This window comes from Rhipicephalus microplus, chromosome 2 (genome assembly GCF_043290135.1).
Source record: "Rhipicephalus microplus isolate Deutch F79 chromosome 2, USDA_Rmic, whole genome shotgun sequence".
Taxonomy (NCBI): domain Eukaryota; kingdom Metazoa; phylum Arthropoda; class Arachnida; order Ixodida; family Ixodidae; genus Rhipicephalus; species Rhipicephalus microplus.
In genome coordinates, this window is record NC_134701.1 from 68728586 (window position 1) to 68746585 (window position 18000).

General features: G+C 43.9%; 1 protein-coding gene across 2 annotated transcripts in view; it reads left to right on the forward strand.

Moving 5' to 3' along the window:
• Positions 1-16398, forward strand: part of LOC119169862 (uncharacterized) — a 225998-nt gene extending 209600 nt beyond the window's left edge. For both annotated transcript variants that reach the window (XM_075886556.1, XM_075886555.1), the window contains exon 11: positions 16189-16398. In XM_075886556.1, the coding sequence (XP_075742671.1) occupies positions 16189-16383 (195 nt within the window). In that variant the 3' untranslated portion in view covers positions 16384-16398. The remainder of the gene's footprint in view (positions 1-16188) is intronic.
• The last annotated feature ends 1602 nt before the right edge of the window (positions 16399-18000 follow it).

Here is an 18000-nt window from a genome sequence, read left to right on the forward strand (position 1 = left end):
TTCCAGTGTATCCTGGGCACGATTCACCAGGAAATACAGGGCGCGAGACGCTCGTGTCGCGTTATATTTTCACCAAGGCCGTCTCAAGGTTTCCTTTTTTATCCGCTAGGCTATGTATTCTGGTGGTGCAGTCAGACTGGAAAACTAACTCGACTGAATGGTGCCTAAAATACCACCCACCAAAGACGGTATTGGCAACTCGGGGCTCAGGGACTGTGGGCCGACGACGAGCATTGCGAAACATTCAATGGCGTCCACTAGAGCCTTCGTCGCCCGACTTTCAAAGCAAGACGCTATGACTGGCATGATAAAGTCAATGGTGTCCACCAGAGCCATCATCGCCTTACTTTCAACGCAAGACGCACCGTGGCCATGAGCGGCCTATCCGAGGCAGCCAATGTCGTTCACCAGAGGCATTTAGTTCTACTTATGGTGGTTCGTAGCCTAGGAATTCTGAATGTTTCTACCTTTCAAGGAAAAGATTTCTGCCAGCGAAGGGCAACCTTGGCACGAGTGCATGCCCGCAGCGTGGCCGAGTGTAATGATGACAAATGCAGGTCTAACGCACGGGTCTATACCCAACCAAAGAAGAACAAATTCAGATAAAGGAACAATCGGCCCACCAGCCCAGCAAATGGGCGGCGTCTCTGGATCTTGTTCTTTACAATATATATATATATATATATATATATATATATATATATATGTGTGAAGGTATGGGATATGGCACAACAGGAGCGTTGTCAACAAGGATAAACATATTTATTTTCCAATAGTTTCGGGAGGGGTCCTCCCTTCATCAGGGGATGAGTTATACTGACATGAATTTCCAAACTTCGTTCTGCCAATTCTGCCGTTAACAAAATTCAATCAATTCTGCTATTCAATAAATTTGTCGACTCTGAGCGAATGCACCCGTCATTTTTATTTTTTTACCACCAGAAATAACTCCCAGTAATCACCTCAAAAACCTTGTGAAGGTAGTAAAAATTTACTCTCTCTATACTCGCTGAAAACCTCACTGGGGTGAATAATTACTACTCTCGCTACGTTCAAAAACTCAGTTAGCACGAGAGTAAATTTTTACCTCGGTAGTAGGTGGTAAAAAAAACCCAGGAAAGGTAGTGCGCTAGAGGACAAATGGTTTAACCAGTTTTTGAGGTTATTTCAGGTCATTTTTGTTTAGTGTGTATATTCGGCCCCACATGATGCGCTCGCGGCCGTTTTGCTAGCTTCATATATACCCAATTTGCTCTCAAACGACGTGAATATATGATGCAGGTAAATGACTCGTCTAAATATAGTAATCGTGAAATGGAAGTATAACTTACCTTCGCCTCATAACGTTGTGTTGATTTTGAAGTCATATATCAACCTTCCGTATTTGTGCTTCGCATATCGTCGATTACCACTTTACGTGGGATCTGCCAATTTTTCTGCTTTTCATACAAGTAACTTATGATGGTTGTATTCTCCCCGTCCATATAAACTAACTTTAGCTTATTAATTTTCTCTTCCTAAGGTCGTATTGTCAAAGATCATGCTTAACCTTCTGCATTCAGTGGTTGCAAAGGGTTGTTACCATAGAAATAGCATCTGTTTTTTTGTTTTTTTTTGAACAAGTGATGCGGCCTAGCTGACTATTGTCTTGGTGTTCGCCGCTCAAAGGGTTTTTCGAACTAAGAAAAAAAAGTATGCTTCATTTATGCTGAAAAAAGCGACAGAGGTACCTACGCACTTGATTTAGCCCATACGACAAAAAGATGCACAACAACAATAAACCATTTCGTTGTTTTTTGCGGTGACAAAAATTACAGTTATTATGTTCAAAAATTGATAACAAATGCGAAACAAAGGTGGGCACCATGAAAACAGGATGCGGTGCCAATCAGTGTTGCGGAGTTGTCACTCTGGAATTGGAATGATTCCGGGATCATGCACACTTTCATGACCCCTAGAATGAAATGGGATGGAAATGAAGATAATGCTTGAAGAAATGAATAGGAATGAAATTAGGCACATTTAGCCCGGAATAGAATGGCAAGGAAATTATGTATCTTTCCTAAAATAGAACACGTTTTTTTGGTTTTTGTCTACGCGCAGTTTTTTAAACTTCAAACATTAGAGTATCAAAGCCTCCAATTTTGAAGGCACGTTGCGGGGCCAGTTGGTTGGGGTTCATCATTTATAATGGTATAGCGCACCACAATATATAACATTAGGCAGCATTTTTATATTGGCTTGGTTGATTACAAACACGGGACAGGCATATCACGGAGTGTACTCAACTCTTTCTTTATATCCACTGTGTTCTTCTGAAGTATTCTTGTATTATTCGCGTAACCAAGCTAGAGCGGAACAACGGTTGCAGCATCCCCCCCTCCTTTTTTAAACATTGTGATTTTTTTCCCTCAAAGGAGCCCCACGCCACTTGCTGACTTCCCAGCCTTCGCTTCTTCGCGGTATGTTATCGTCAGTATCTCAGTTGCATATTAAAAAAGCGCTTTTATAAGATTTGATGCGTATTACCTTAACGTTAGAGCGATGATTTTGTTGAATGCAAACTTTTGTGCACTAGCTTGCGTGCCCTCTCACCTCATACTCCTCCCACACCCTTCTTGCAATACTGCCTCCTCCCTGACTCGACACACGGGCACCTTCGTACAAAATTTTGTCGGCGAATATCTGTAAGTTGATCAGCGCAGCATACATCAGTACACAATGAACTGTATGCGTTCCCCCTCTGCACAGACAAAGAAAGGAATAAACCTTAATAGCATTGGCTCGGGAAAACGCTCAAAGCAGGAAAGCCTACGTAAACATGGTCACGGTGGTGACTCCCTGACTACTGACGCTACGATATGAGAAAAAAAAACACATGTTCACTTAGTTTTTGGGTCGACCAAGTCTCGGGTGTAGCCGCCGCTGCGCGTATTGGCGGCTATACAGAAGCACTGCCACGCAGGCTCTGCGTCCAGTGGTACGCGCTGAAGGAGCTCTTGCTTGGGAAGCTCAACACATGTTTATGTAGACAGCAGTTATTTTATCTAATTTTTTTCACAACCAACCGTTAAAAATAATTGTCATTTTTAACTCGGGTTTTAATTTTTTATCTCATAACTTTTCGTGGCAAACATTTTGATGAAGCCTTGTGCTTCTCGCGAACTTCGGTCCAGTGTTTGAAAATAACGAGGACGCTTATGCGTTTTTAAATAAAAAATCCAGGCTGCTGAAGAACTAGTGAAAGTATCGGAACATGTTTGGAAAACTAGGCATTCGAGAGTTTAAGCCCAATGAACGAAGCGTCCCTGAATCTCGAGCTAAGAGCTGGTCATCCCGCACTCCCCTGCTCCGGGGTGGCTTAATTTTGTTATTATATTTGTTCTGTTTTCACAACTTCGCTAGGTTGCAAATACTCGGCATATATCCATGTTCACATCATCAAACCAAGAAGGGAGGATTGTATTTTGCTACACCCTTAGTAGCGGTTACAGCAATATCCCACTCAAATCAGTCATGTAGGCCTGAATACATGATCTGTCGATGTCGAAGTCCACAACGCATTCATTAGGTTCCCCCGTTACAGCCAAAGCCATGAAAGGGTTGATATCGTGTAAGAGTGGGAACAATCAGGCAACTTACAAAGAGAAACCGAGGCATAAGTTAGTGTACAAACAAACACATTTTTCCAAGAGATACTGAAGGGAGAAACATAACATCCGTGAACGTTGGCACCCACACACGAGAGTGGTGAATACGCTATGCACAGCCTGTTCTTATTCTCGCGAGCACTTTAGTACCTGACACACGTAAATAACATTTCCGACAAGGCAGGCAGTGCATAGCTGCATACAAGCAAAGGCCGAAAGTTCTCACCCCCTCCATGCTTGCGAGGCGCACTCGACAAGCTTGAATCCTGACGAGCAGTGCGACTCAGTGTTTCGTATTCCATGCAAAGACAGCAGAGGCACAATGTGTCTGAGTTACAGTGCAGCGTGCCTACTGATATCAGCAAATCTTTAGGGTTTCGTGCCCCACTAAAAACTTTTAGTAAATCTTAGTTTTCTTCCTATTCACGGCTGCTCCAAACGCGTTACAAAACTGGTTAGTCTTCTTGAGCACTACCTTTGGCAGCATTATATACGATATGTCGTCGTTTTAGCATCAACTAATTTAAGCTTGAATAATAACAAAACATCCTATTCGTTTAAATATGCTCACCATGCAAATATTATATGTAGCGGGATCAACTGCTTCTATGGTAATTAGTACGGTGGTTTCACTGCACGAGGTAAACCGGCAAGCTACCTTTGTTATGCGTTTTGTTTATACTTTTGCAGTACTTAATGCATCTCGTGACACCAACATACCGGGGCGTTAATTTTTTAGCTCAATCAAACTATCGAAAAGCATTTCGCATACTAGTAGGAATTACATGAATTTAAATAAACTGCCTGGCCATTCCCGGAGAAAGAATGGGCTACGCCTTTTCACTCCGAGGAATTGATTGAAATAGAATTGCGGCAATTCCTGATTCCTGGGAATAGAATCAGAAAAGAATGGTGGCATCCATTCCGCAAAACTGGTGTCTATAATGTCAATTGTTTTTTTTCTATGGAGAAAGTCTAGTTCATTGCATACCATTGTCTTGCGACAGGGTGTATATCGTGCAGACTGAATGCTGCCCGAATATGCGCTAGCGTGAGCATTGAAACTCCCTAAATTCTGCACCATTTTTGCACACGTATACCTATTGGACAAAATGTGCTCGTGATCCCGAAGGTAAACGCACAAGTTTTGTCCGCCTATCATTACGAGAGGACTAAACCCTATTGAAAAACCTGGGTTGGTGGATGCTGGAATCGCTGGTGGATATGGTATAAAGAATAGTGGATATGGTGGAAATATTAGTGGATATGGTGGAAACAGTAGTGGGCCTAATGGTTGATGGTGGCGAGAGTGAAAAAAATGGTGGCAGATGGTGGAGGTGGTGGCGAGCCAACGGTGGTGACGGTGGAAAATGCAGGCTGATGATGGCTATAGTGGAAAAATCGGTGCCTATGTTGGTGGTGGCGAGCCAATGTTAGTGACGGTGGAAAATGCTGGCTCATGGTGGCGAAGCAAAACTTGTTTGGTGGAAGGCTTGGTGAGCAAGTTGGATGACGGTGGCATGATTGAAGCTTGGTGGATGACGGTGGCATGATGAAAAGCACATGACAGTTTACATGCGAAAAAGCTTAATTGTAGTGTTTTATTCTTGAATGCGCAGAGATATATGTTTACAGTCAAATGAAACCAACGCTCCTCATTATGCTTTCTAGTACGTTTTTTTTATTCCTGTGGTGTCAACAACGCTTCACTTTTTGTGGAGCATAGAATATGCGGCGGGGAATATGTTTACATTTCGTGCACTACTTACATCAGTTTGACATCTGCGATGTGTTTCTTTGTTGTGATGTTTAAAAAACTATAGAGTTGTCACTGTGAACACGACAATGAATGTTTTACATCTGCGAGCAGTTGTCGACAAATAAATGGGCTCCAGTTTGCAAGTCACCCTTCGATGTTAAAGCAGAACAGAGCGGTCACTTTGTGTCGCCACACTAGAAACGCAACTCTGGTAATTCTTGCACACTCTGTTGTTCAAGCCATACCTTTAAGTTCACAAAGTGCGTGCGAATATGCATAAACTATCACTTTCGACATGCGTCGAGATGAGCCCTAGCGAATTTGACTTTCACCCTACCGTTCTTCCACCATGATTTTCACCAAACGTTAGTCATACCGACCGAGCCCGTACAAATGTTATCGGCATTTCTGGGTTTCAGAATACACAATTTTGACGAGTGAAAATGACAATACATACGTCTGCGGCATCATTTCGACTAAATGAAGCCTTTTCTTGTGTACGGTATTCACGCAAGAAGCGACAAACATCGATGCGACGCGCTTGCAGCATTTCCACCGAAGGTACTCCTCGCCTCACCGACAGCCGCTGGTCACACTCGCCGGCGCTTCGCTGGCTTTTATGCGAGAACAAAGACACGTCAATTTGTATGCTTACTGAACCAATATCATAGCATAATGTTTCTGGCGCACTGCATTCGTTTTGGACAAGCCTTTATGTAGCTGTTCCTAACGACAAAGCAACAGCGGTGCGCTGGCACGACTGCGGTGTGCGTTGCGCGAAAAACATCAAAATCAATTTGTTGGGCTTATCTATTGAATGAGCATAGAAGCGTCATAAAGCCTGAACTGATATCCCCCTTTAGAAAGAGCGAGAAACAAATAATAAAGTTGGCAGTAACCGCCGATAAACTCGACCTGCTCTTCAGTCCACTGAGTTGTTTGTTCCTTGCGGTTGTAAATTGTTACAAAAACATAGCGCTGTTGCCATTATCGCAGTAGCAATCGTACAGGCAGAAATTGTCCGTGTTTATCAGATGTGCAAATCTTAGTAGCAGGTGCTTATCCTGTCCCCCCCCCCCCCCCAAGTAAACGACAAACAGCACTGAAGGTAAACAGTGAGTTTGTCGGTCTACTTTTTCTTTAACACCCTTTCCGACATCTGTCGGCGTGGCGCAGTGGTTAGTGTACTCAGCTCAAAATTAAGGGGTGCCAGGTTCGATTCCACGCTGGCGCGCATTTTTTTCACAGGTCCTTGCTAAAATGTTTTTATACAAATATATTTAATATTTCCTTAGCGGCAGCTCGTCACGGTGGTTCTAAGGCTGCTTCACGCTCCAGCATTGCCGGCTGGAGTGCGCCATCCACCATCCGCTCCACCATAGCCACCATACACCATGTGCCACCATTTCCACCACCATAATCCACCAAAATGGTGGATGGTGGAATCCATCATTCCTATGGTGAACCTTTTTTCAATAGGGTAAGAAAGTAGCGGAAGCCTTTTTGGTAAAGAACAACCTTCATATTCGTGTCAGTCCAGCCTCCTTACCATATTTAGACTGTGACACTATATTTCTTGACTACACCTGATTGCTATACCTGATGTTGACCCTTCCCCTTGTAAGCTTTTCGCAGCTAATGTTTTAGGGGGAAGCTCTTTAAAGCGGCACCCGTTCCTTCCTCGTAGTAGTGCGTAACATGTCTCACGATTTGACCTGCAAGGTGGGCCGGTGGGAGATTTCTCATGTGCATTGTTGAACAATAAAAAAATTCGCAGCTTGCGCGTTAACTGAAAGCCGAATTATGCAGTCTCTCATTTCCAATTAGCAACCATCGGCATGTACATTGAGCACAATCTGACAAAAAAAAGGGTTGCTACGTCATACTCGTAGGGCGTAACTTCCTTGGTTTTAGAAAGGTTCAGCGAGCGTTTGGCCACAGTGCCATGAATATAGTGAGCTAGTATATATCATGAACTCGAGGTGGTTAAAGGTGGGAAGTAGACACGAAGCGCGATCCGTAAGAAAGTGTACGTGTGCCACCTCTCGTTTAGTATTTGGAATGTCCGCTGGATGGCGGTGTTTCTATATGGGGAATATATGATGAAAAGATGCGAGATGGTGGTACTTGGAGTGTTGAATAGATGGACGAACGGACACACAGACAGATGCATGGATGGACGCACGGATGGCTGCACGGAAGGATGGGCGCAGGGACGGATGAACGCATGAACGGACGCAGGGGCGGGTGCATGGATGAACGCAGGAATAGGCGCATGGATGGACGCGTGGACGCACGAACAGACGACCTACACGGACGGTCACACAGACGAACGCATGGACAGACGGAAGCAAGAACGAATGGATGGACGGATGCTTCGCCCCACTCTCCACCATTCACCCCGTGGATATGCTGCCATTTTTTTCTTCAATATCTTTCTGCAACCAAAAATCCCAAGCTTCAGTCAGTGGTTGTTCGTCTGCCTTCTTACTTTGGTATTTTTTTTGCGCTGCCATGTTGGGATACTGAATCTATAATAACTAGATCTTCTACCCTAATGCAAAAACCAGCGTTCCAGCGTGATATCAGTATGTCTTTTGGCACTACAACACGCTGGGCGCACTACAAACTGCTTGGATTTGCAGGTACTTCAGTGAACGCATTGGGGACTAGCTAGGTCGCATGGCTAGGGGCATTCGCTTGACCGCTGTGATGCTGGCGCCTATTGGGATGTGCCGGAAACGCTGGAATTTTATGTGTTGTGCACTGGTGCATACTGCTTCTGCAGTCCGTGTGCACGTTTATGTAGCGTTTTCAGCAGTATTCTTCGTTGTCGTTGGACATAAAAGGCTTGATTTGACTGCCCGTATAGATGTTACCCTGACAGGTCCCGTGCATGCCTCAGAATTGGTCACTTGGCAGATATATAGAGAAGAACCGCCATACATTTTTGATGTGCGATTTGCGAAATCACTGTCATTTTCATGTTTTCCTTTTCAATGAGGAAGAAAATGTGTAATAACATGAAGCAGCTAACTTGGCAAGTTTTGTATCCTACCACGTTTTCTTTTTGTAATTAACAGCGTTATTTACAACAGCGCAATACTTAACAGCGTTAGTTATTGCGGTGAACGTGCGTGTTCCATCAATTAATGCACAATTTCTGCATGTCCCTCCCGTATACCAATTTCTTATCAAGTATCTATTGTTTTAACAATTCCAAATTTTAGTGTGAAAATTTAAGCCTGAAAGTTGGCGTGAATCCTAACAGAAACAGCAAATCGTGCACGCCTCAATGTAGACGAGACGTAAACTAGCTCTCAATCGCTTCACGAGCTTTCCAAGGGAGGGGAGAAAAACAGATGTTGTTGGCTATCGCTACACCGGAAATACAAGCCCGACAATGCTTAGCATTCTACTTACTTCATATAAGGCTTAGGTAACGGTTGTAAAAGTTCCGAAGATGAAATATAGAAACTTCAAGCACCGAAACTCAGCTGCTTTGAGAGCGGTCTTTCCAAGTGCTCGTCCCAGCGAGCATTAGCCCTATTGTGTCTGCCGCGTCGGTGTACATGTTACCGGTGCTTCTGACTTAAAATAATAAAAATTTTCAAAAGTGAAAAAATTACTGAAAAATATCGTTTTTCACCTAAAATTGTGTGTGTGCTACTCGTTCAAGGAGTGATGACAATGGATGCATCGCGTTTTATCAAAGCAGCCTCTCACCGAAAGCTGCCGGCCTACTATAGCGGGTACTTGTCTGACTCGTATACGTAAGAACATGCAATTACTAGCTGGTGATCCGCTACGCCTTGTTGAACTAACAAAAAAGCATACTTTTTCAGTGAATTGTATAGGCTTTTTTATTGGGTGGTTTTTTAGTCGTAGGTATCGATAAAACGGCCACTCTGAACCCTGGCTCGCCGGGAGTATAATCTTTTATCATTGCTTACGTGAAAACACCACTCAATATTGAGGCGTGTACGCACATATGTATCAAGGAAGTTATTACAAAACCTCGGTCATGGTTGACCAGTAGCAAGATCGAGAAAGGGCTTAAAAAAATGGGCAGTAACAGCCGGCATACTGTGGTTGCTCCTACAGTCCATTTGACATTTTTTGGTGTTGAGATTTGAATTCATACAAAAAGCTTTGCGCTCTTGCCAATCACCATCATCATCAGCCTGACTACGTCCACTGCAGGAGAAAGGCCTCTCCCATGTTCCGCCAGTTAACCCGGTCCTGTGCTTGCTGCTGCCAATTTATACCCGCAAACTTCTTAATCTCGTCTGCCCACCTAACCTTCTGTCTCCCCCTAACCCGCTTTCTTTCTCTGGGAATCCAGTTAGTTACCCTTAATGACCAGCGGTTATCCTGTCTACGCGCTACATGCCCGGCCCATGTCCACTTCCTCTTCTTTATTTCAACTATGATATCCTTAACCCCCGTTTGTCCCCTAATCCACTCTGCTCTCTTCTTGTCTCTTAAGGTTACACCTGCCATTTTTCTTTCCATTGCTCGCTGCGTCGTCCTCAATTTAAGCTGAGCCCTCTTTGTAAGTCTCCAAGTTTCTGCTCCGTAGCTACGTACCGGCAAGATACAGCTGTTATATACCTGCCTCTTGAGGAATCGTGGCAATCTACCTGTCATAATTTGAGAGTGCTTGCCGAATGCACTCCGCCCCAATCTTATTCTTCTAGTTACTTGATTCTCGTGGTTAGGCTCTGGGGTTATTACCTGCCCTAAGTAGACATAGTCTTTTACAACTTCAAGTGCACTATTACCTATCTCGAAGCGCTGCTCCTTTCCGAGGTTGTTGTGCATTGCTTTCGTTTTCTGCAGATTAATTTTAAGACCCACCTTTCTGCTCTCCTTGTCTAACTTCGTAATCATGAGTTGCAATTCGTCCCCTGAGTTACTCAGCAATGCAATATCATCGGCGAAGCGCAGGTTACTGAGGTATTCTCCATTAACTCTTATTTCTAACTGTTCCCATTCTAGGCTTCTGAAAACCTCCTGTAAGCACGCGGTAAATAGCATTGGGGAGATTGTGTCCCCCTGCCTTACACCCTTTTTGATTGGTATTCTGTTGCTTTCTTTATGAAGCACTATGGTAGCAGTTGATTTCTGTAGATTTCTTCCAGAATGTTTATATATATTTCATCTACGCCCTGATTCCGCAGTGTCTGCATGACGGCTCATATTTCTACTGAATCAAACGCCTTCTCGTAATCTATGAAGGCTATGTATAGTGGTTGGGGTTACTCTGAGCATTTCTCTATTACCTGATTGATAGTATGAATGTGGTCAATTGTTGAGTAGCCTGTTTGAAATCCTGCTTGTTCCTTTGGTTGATTGAATTCTAATGTTTTCTTTACTCTGTTAGCAATTACCTTTGTAAATAGCTTGTATACTACAGAAGCAAGCTGATAGGCCTGTAATTCTTCAAGTCCTTGTCATGTCCTTTCTTATGTATTAGGATGATGTTAGCGTTCTTGCAAGACTCTGGTACCTTTCCCGTCAGGAGACACCTCGTAAACAGGGTGGCTAGTTTTTCTAACACAATCTGTCCTCCATCTTTCAGGAGATCTGATGTTAACTGATCCTCACCAGCAGCTTTGCCTATTTGCATGCTCTCCAAAGCTTTTCTGACTTCTTCCATCATTACTGGTGGGGTGCCATCTGGGTTACTGCTAGTTCTTATAGTATTAAGGTCGTGGTTGTCTCGGCTACTGTACAGATCTCTGTAAAACTCCTCCGCTATTTTAACTATCCTAGCCATATTGGTAGTTATTCTGCCTTCTTTGTCCTTTAGTGCATACATTCGACTTTTGCCTATCCCAAGTTTCCTCTTCACTGCTTTGACGCTTCCTCCGTTTTTCCGAGCGTGTTCAATTCTCTTCATGTTATACCTTCTTACATCGCATACTTTACGCCTATTATTCAACTTCGAAAGCTCTGCCAGTTCTATTTTGTCTGTTGTACTTGACACTTTCAGGCTTTGACGCTTCTTAATTAGGTTCTTCGTTTCCTGGGAAAGCTTGTCAGTGTCCTGTACAACTGCCCTGCCTCCAACTTCCACTGCACACTCCGTAATGATACTCATTAGATTATCATTCATTGTATCTACGCTAAGGTTGGTTTCCTCACTAAGAGCCAAGTACCTGTTCTGCAGCGACACTCTGAATTCCTGTACTTTACCTCTCAGTGATAGCTCATTGATTGGCTTCTTGCGTATCAGTTTCTGTCGTTCCTTCTTCAAGTCTAGGCGAATTCGAGACCGTACCATTCTATGGTCACTTCATCGTACCTTGCCAACCACTTCCACATCCTGCGAGATTCCTGGGTGTGCAGTCATTATAAAGTCTATTTCGTTCTTATTTTCGCCATTAGGGCTCCTCCATGTCCACTTGCGGTTTTCTCGTTTTCAGTAGAAGGAATTCAAAATCCGCAAATTATTGCGTTCTGCGAATTCTACTGGTAGCTCTCCTCTGGCGTTTCTAGTGCCGATGCCATAATCTCCTACTGCCTGGACTCCAGCCTGCTTCTTCCCTACCTTTGGATTAAAGTCGCCCATCACTATTGTATACTGTGTTTTTACCTCACTCATTGCCGATTCCACGTCTTCATAGAAGCTTTCAACTAAGCGTCTTCATGGCTGGATGTAGGTGCGTAAGCCTGTACTACCTTCATCTTGTATCTTTTATTCAGTTTAATTACAATACCTACCACCCTTCCATTAATGCTATAGTATTCCTCTATGTTGACAGCTATGTTTCTGTGAATTAGAAACCCCACTCTCAGTTCTCTTCTGTCTGCCAAGCCCCGATAGCAAAGGACTTGCCCATTCTGTAGCACAGTATAGGCCTTATCTGTCCTCCTAACCTCACTGAGCCCTATTATATCCAATTTAACACCCTGTAGCTCCTCGAATAGTACAGCTAGACTTCCCTCACTAGATAAGGTTCAAGCGTTAAACGTTGCCAAGTTCAGGTTCCAAAGGCGGCCTGTAGTCCAGAGATTCTTAGCACCCTCTGCTGCGTTGCAGATCTGACCGCCGCCATGGTCAGTTGCTTCGCAGCTGCTGGGAACTGAGAGCCGTGAATTATTTGACGTATGCATGTGGGAGGTAGTGGCCAGATACTGCACCAGGGTGGCCAATCTTTCTCTGGTGAGGTAGTGCGTTCTGGCGGTGGTTACCGGTGAGGCCACACCCCAGGCCTCTTAATGCAGTTCTATCAACACGCGGATTTTTTTTTCCGGTTGGGAACTGCGCGGCCCGGGATTCGAACCACGGACCTCTTGCATGCGAGGCGGATGCTCTTGCCAATATCTCCATGTAATTTTTTTACTGTCATCCGTTCGTTAGTGCACAATAGACAATTGTTATTTGGCAAGCAGTATCCCATATATTTTGACTAGGTGACACGTGAACATAAAACTGGACGGCATGTTTGTTGACCAAATAGCTAATTTACAAGCACCCAGGCATGTTCAGACGTGGTAGAGTGGCGTTAGAGTACTCGTTTGAGGATTAGAAGGTGGTGAGATGAAATCGTCTCGGCGGACGTTGAGGTCTGAGAGTCGGGATGTGTTAAGTATTAATTCTGTGGGCAGACGACTTTCTTTTTTTTCATAAATATTTATTCTTTTATAGCGTCAATAAACTCCTTATCCCTTCTTTAATAACATATTTTTATGGCGAATAGCCCTCCCACAGAGCTGTAAAGCCATTTTGTACTGTGTATCTAGCGGCTCCCAGTAACATATCGCTCCAGCGTCCCAGTATTGTTGCGACTCGCATCTGCGACACTAGAGATCTGGGATGAAGATGTGGAGGCTGCAGGCAGCTAAACTAGTATAGTATTTATTTACATCTTGTATATTTCGAGAGCCCCTTCAAAGGCGCTGGGTGGCTCAATATATACAATATTTTTCCCACGTCCCTATATTATTGAATAGGTTCTGCACTACATTGTCCAATAACAGGTATTACAGCACTTCCTAGCGTCATTGTGCCGGCACTGCCCCTAACATACACACATACACAACACAAGCACATGTATGATTCCAGCATCACTTTCTAATCTGGCGAAACATGCTTCCAGCAAGCGGGGTGTGATGAGTCTGTCATGTCACCGCTCGGGCCGACCACCAATGCTGTGAAACTGCTGTTGCAGGCCAGGCGCTTCAAACGGGATGGGTCTCGACTTCTGGCGCTGATTTGTGCATCGGTGGCCTATCGCCATAGACGCACAGCATGGTGGTCAGACGGTCATCTTCGGTGGAAACTCGATGTTGTGGCCTCTCCTGGGGCACAAAGGTGCGAAATGTCGCATTTGCGCACCTGCTCCCGCGATAGCAGTGTGCCGTCAAGTAATTGCAATTATGCACCTCCCAGTACATGAAAACCAGCAGGGCGTCTTCGCGCTCCCCATTGTTTACACAGAGTCAAGTGGCCACTTATCTTCGGTGTCGGCGCCCGCGGCAAAAGGGAGGGCTCACCGATCGCAACAGTATCCAGAGTGATACTGGGTCCATTATCCGGCATTGCACTGGACGCTCGTACGCACTGGCACTGGGTTTTGAATTGGTATGGATTCTTCTTCTGATGATTTTGATTGGATTAAGCGTAAGATATACCCTTCGGGCGAGTCGAACAGTTTTTTTCATCTCCCCATGATCAGCGCCCTGCGGCACGTTACCCTACACCAGCATTTCTGTTATGTGAGCTCTTAAATATTCTCGCGTGAATGAAGCACCGCAAATTATATAGATAGTCTCACAAGAATTCTATCCACAGTCTCGGCTGGTTTTTACCGTTGCCAAAGCTGCTGTCATGCACCGTATCTAATTCGCATAATTATATAGGAAAACTCAAGAAACGAAAAAAAATGGCCCCGTAAAAGCATGTAAATTGCAAATTTGGTCGAAAGACGATAGCCTTGCGTCCGGAGAGAGTTAACAAAACGTTTATTTGATGTTCTGCATCTGAAAATCGGTAAATTATATTCTGGATGCGCTACGTAGAGTGCCTCGAGAGTGCAGCGGAGGCGAACAAGCGCATCAAGTCACGTCACACGTCAAATATGAACGATATCTGCCGGTCATCTTGCAAAACGAAGCGTGCGGCGTGCTCGCCCGTCTCTGAGCCGATAAGGTGCAAAAGGCGGGAAGAAGATTTCTGCACCATGTCGTCTTAGCAAAGTGTTGCAAACACTCACCTTTTCGTTCAAGCATTGCATCGTCAGCGCTGCGTGATAAGCGCTACGGTCCATAGACATACTTATGTATGCCTTTTCTAGTAAAAAGGCACACATACAGACTATTGACGTGTTGTCATAGGGCCTCAGATAAACGCAATATTTGCTTTTTAATTGACAATCGAACAAGATTGAAGGCTAAATCTTGAGCAATATTGGTTGGCGCTGCGGATGGGGTCAGCGGTTTGGGTTATCATTAGATGCCGTGTAAACTTTTGGATATCGATAAGGGTGTCCAAACAAACAAAAGGACAGAGGGACTAAAATTTTTCCGTTGAAGGTCCCCAAGAAAGACTACCGTCTTTAAAAAACCCGCCCAAACTCGCAACTCAGCTCGTCACGATACGCCAACGCGCGCTTATCTCCCACACGTACATTGCCCCGTTTATGGCAGTAATGTTCGGTGTTCGTGCGCGTGCACTTATCCTTCGGTGGGGAGAATCCCTTGCCTTGGACTTTCACGGGAATGGTTGCATTAGCTACTTGAGCCAAAAAGCTGAACGTCGCTCGCTAGGCAGGCCCCGTGTGCGAAAGATGGTGCTTTTCAAACACGGTGAAGTAACAACTGAGAGACTGATCAGTGCGCGCTCATATCTGTAACTGTGATAACGTTTCATGCGTAGTTTACGTTTAAACAGCGTGTTAAGCGTCGCGTTGTAAACGTTGTCAGTAAACTCGTCCTGTGTTTTTTTTTTCTTTTTCGTGAGCAGCGCGTTGCACGTTTCAATCTGCTAGCCGTTCTCAACGTTACATTTCACGTTATTGCTATCGCATTCATTGCCAAACTAGCTATGAACTTAGCTGACATTTGAAACTAGCTGAAACTGACGTTTTTATCCCTGTAGGTCCCTAATAGAGCACGCATTGACGAAAGTTTTGCTCCGGCATGTTTAGAAAGCAGAATTGCCCATACTTTTCTTGATAACATTATTTGAACGTCGGGGTTAAATACTGACCCTTCAAGGCAAATTATAGAAGGCGTTGATAATGGGTATGTCATAAATTCTTATTGAAACTTTGCATTTATAAAATAGTTCTCATAAAGCTGTCAGGTGAAGCTCAGTACACTAAAATACCAATAAAATCTGCTTTGTTTCTAGATCGTCATTTTTACACAAACTCACACAATAGTCACTGCCAGTTACTCTTGCATTGCAGGCTGCTGAGTTAAAACTTATGGTCCTTTTAGATATCATAAGGCTTGTACATAGTCATTTGTTTCAGTGCGCATTCGACGACGGCGCGATTTCAGACATTAACGTCACTTAAAGGTTTATGAGAAAGGTCCCTAAATTTAACGTTCTAAGGAAAAATGCTACTCGAGCTGTGTCTTTTCTCTATGTATGTACGGGGCTGTGCATGTGGCACGGACCGAGTGAAATGCGTTAGGTCTTACTTGTTTAAATAGCTGTTTTCACCGTTTTAGAAATAAACAGTCTGATTGGTTTATTTGTAAATTCGTTGACTGATTGATTGGCATGCAGTGCTTCAACCCCATATATTACTTTTTCTGCAGATATGCGAGACCAAAAAGAACGTGACTGATCTAAAATATAATATCGTCGCCGACGACATTCAGTTCGATGACATAGACAACTTGTGTGGCTATGGCAGCTACTACCGACTTCGTACTTTGAAGAGCTTGTGTGAATACCTGGCGGAGAACTACACTTCGCCCGATCGAGAAAGCGCCTGCAAATCGGTTATATAGCGCAATATTGGCCAATAAATTGTGGTTTATCTTGCATGAATCCTAATTTTTCGTCACGTACAAGTACAAATATTAGAATAAGAATGCAAATATATTCATTTACTCGTCCTTGTTAACATTTCTACGTGAAATACCAGGGATATGGTCATCGTTAGAGGAAGCATGAATCCCATACGAGTAAATGTGGTTTATGCCACGAACGCCTCTCAATGAACTTAGTAAGAGAAACTACTATGCTAGAAATTTGTATTTCAACGTACGATTGTAACAATGTTACATTGCCTTCTGACATGCACGTAACTACACTGAATTCTGTCTAAACACATGAAAACTCTTTTTTCCTCTTCACCCCACTTCATTCCATCTTAACTACACCAATATATTGCAGCGTGAAATAAATTTTATCTGCGTGATACACATTTTGCACATGTCTCCGTAACATTTATTGTACACTATGTGCGTGACAAATTTATATTATTATTGGTATAACTTTGTTCAAAAATAAATATTGACTAACGCAAAAGGTTGCAACACATAACGTAGGCAATAAAAAGTATTTCTGAGGGACAGATAGCTGAGTACAAAATTTAAATTGGGTGTCCGCATGTACAAGTGATATGTCCTTTTGCAAAATCACCATGCACCGCTTTTACTAAGCACAGTAGCTTTCATTAGAGGTGAAGGAGTTTGCATTTGGCGTGGCTTGTGCATTCCCGATGTCGTTGGGTGTAACCGCCGGTGGCACATACAAGAGAGAGCGGGTATGTGCCACGGGGAGTAGACAGGTATATGCCACAGGGGAAGGAAAGAGGCGATCGCGTGACTACAATTGGGATGAAAAGATGCGAGATGGTGGTACTTGTAGTGTTCACTACATGGACGGACGGACGCGCGGATGAACAGCCAGAAAAGCTGATGGGCGGATGGATGGACGCGTGGACAGACGCAAGAATGAACGAACAGTGAGATAGAAGCAAGGACAAACAGACGGACGGAAGTGTGGACGGACTAACGGACGCTTCGCCCCACTCATCATCATTCACTTCGTGGCTATGCTTTGAAGTTTTTTATAATGGCTACGAGAGCACAATGCATAAGTATTGTATTCGCCTAAGGAATACATTTAAACTTTACAGATTTTGCATCGCAAAAGCATCAAACATTCAAAAAAATTGCACTAATAGCAACAGAACTCGCCTATTCAAAATATCCAAGCGCATCGAGTGGGTACACACGCAAAAGTGTGCGCAGGGTCCCCCTTTTCGGGCGTTCGTGAAGTGTAACTGGGCCCCTCTTCTTATTCAAGCAATGTACAGGAACACGTTGGGCTATTTCTTTATTTGGAAACTAAGGAAGGCGGCCACAGACCCTCCCCCTGCCCTTTATGCACACTAGAATCCTGATGAAACGTTGCTGCCCATCGGAGCTAAAGGACGGTGAGGCGATGTTTTCGCTGCGATTAAACCCAAACCAACAGTCGCTACCATCGATTCTACCATGAGCTGGAGACACCGAACAAATTAGAATTACTGCACGTTACACAGAATGATTCAATGTAAAAGAAGTACGTTCACTAAGTATATACGTGTAACACAAAAAAGTTGTTTAGGCCGACAT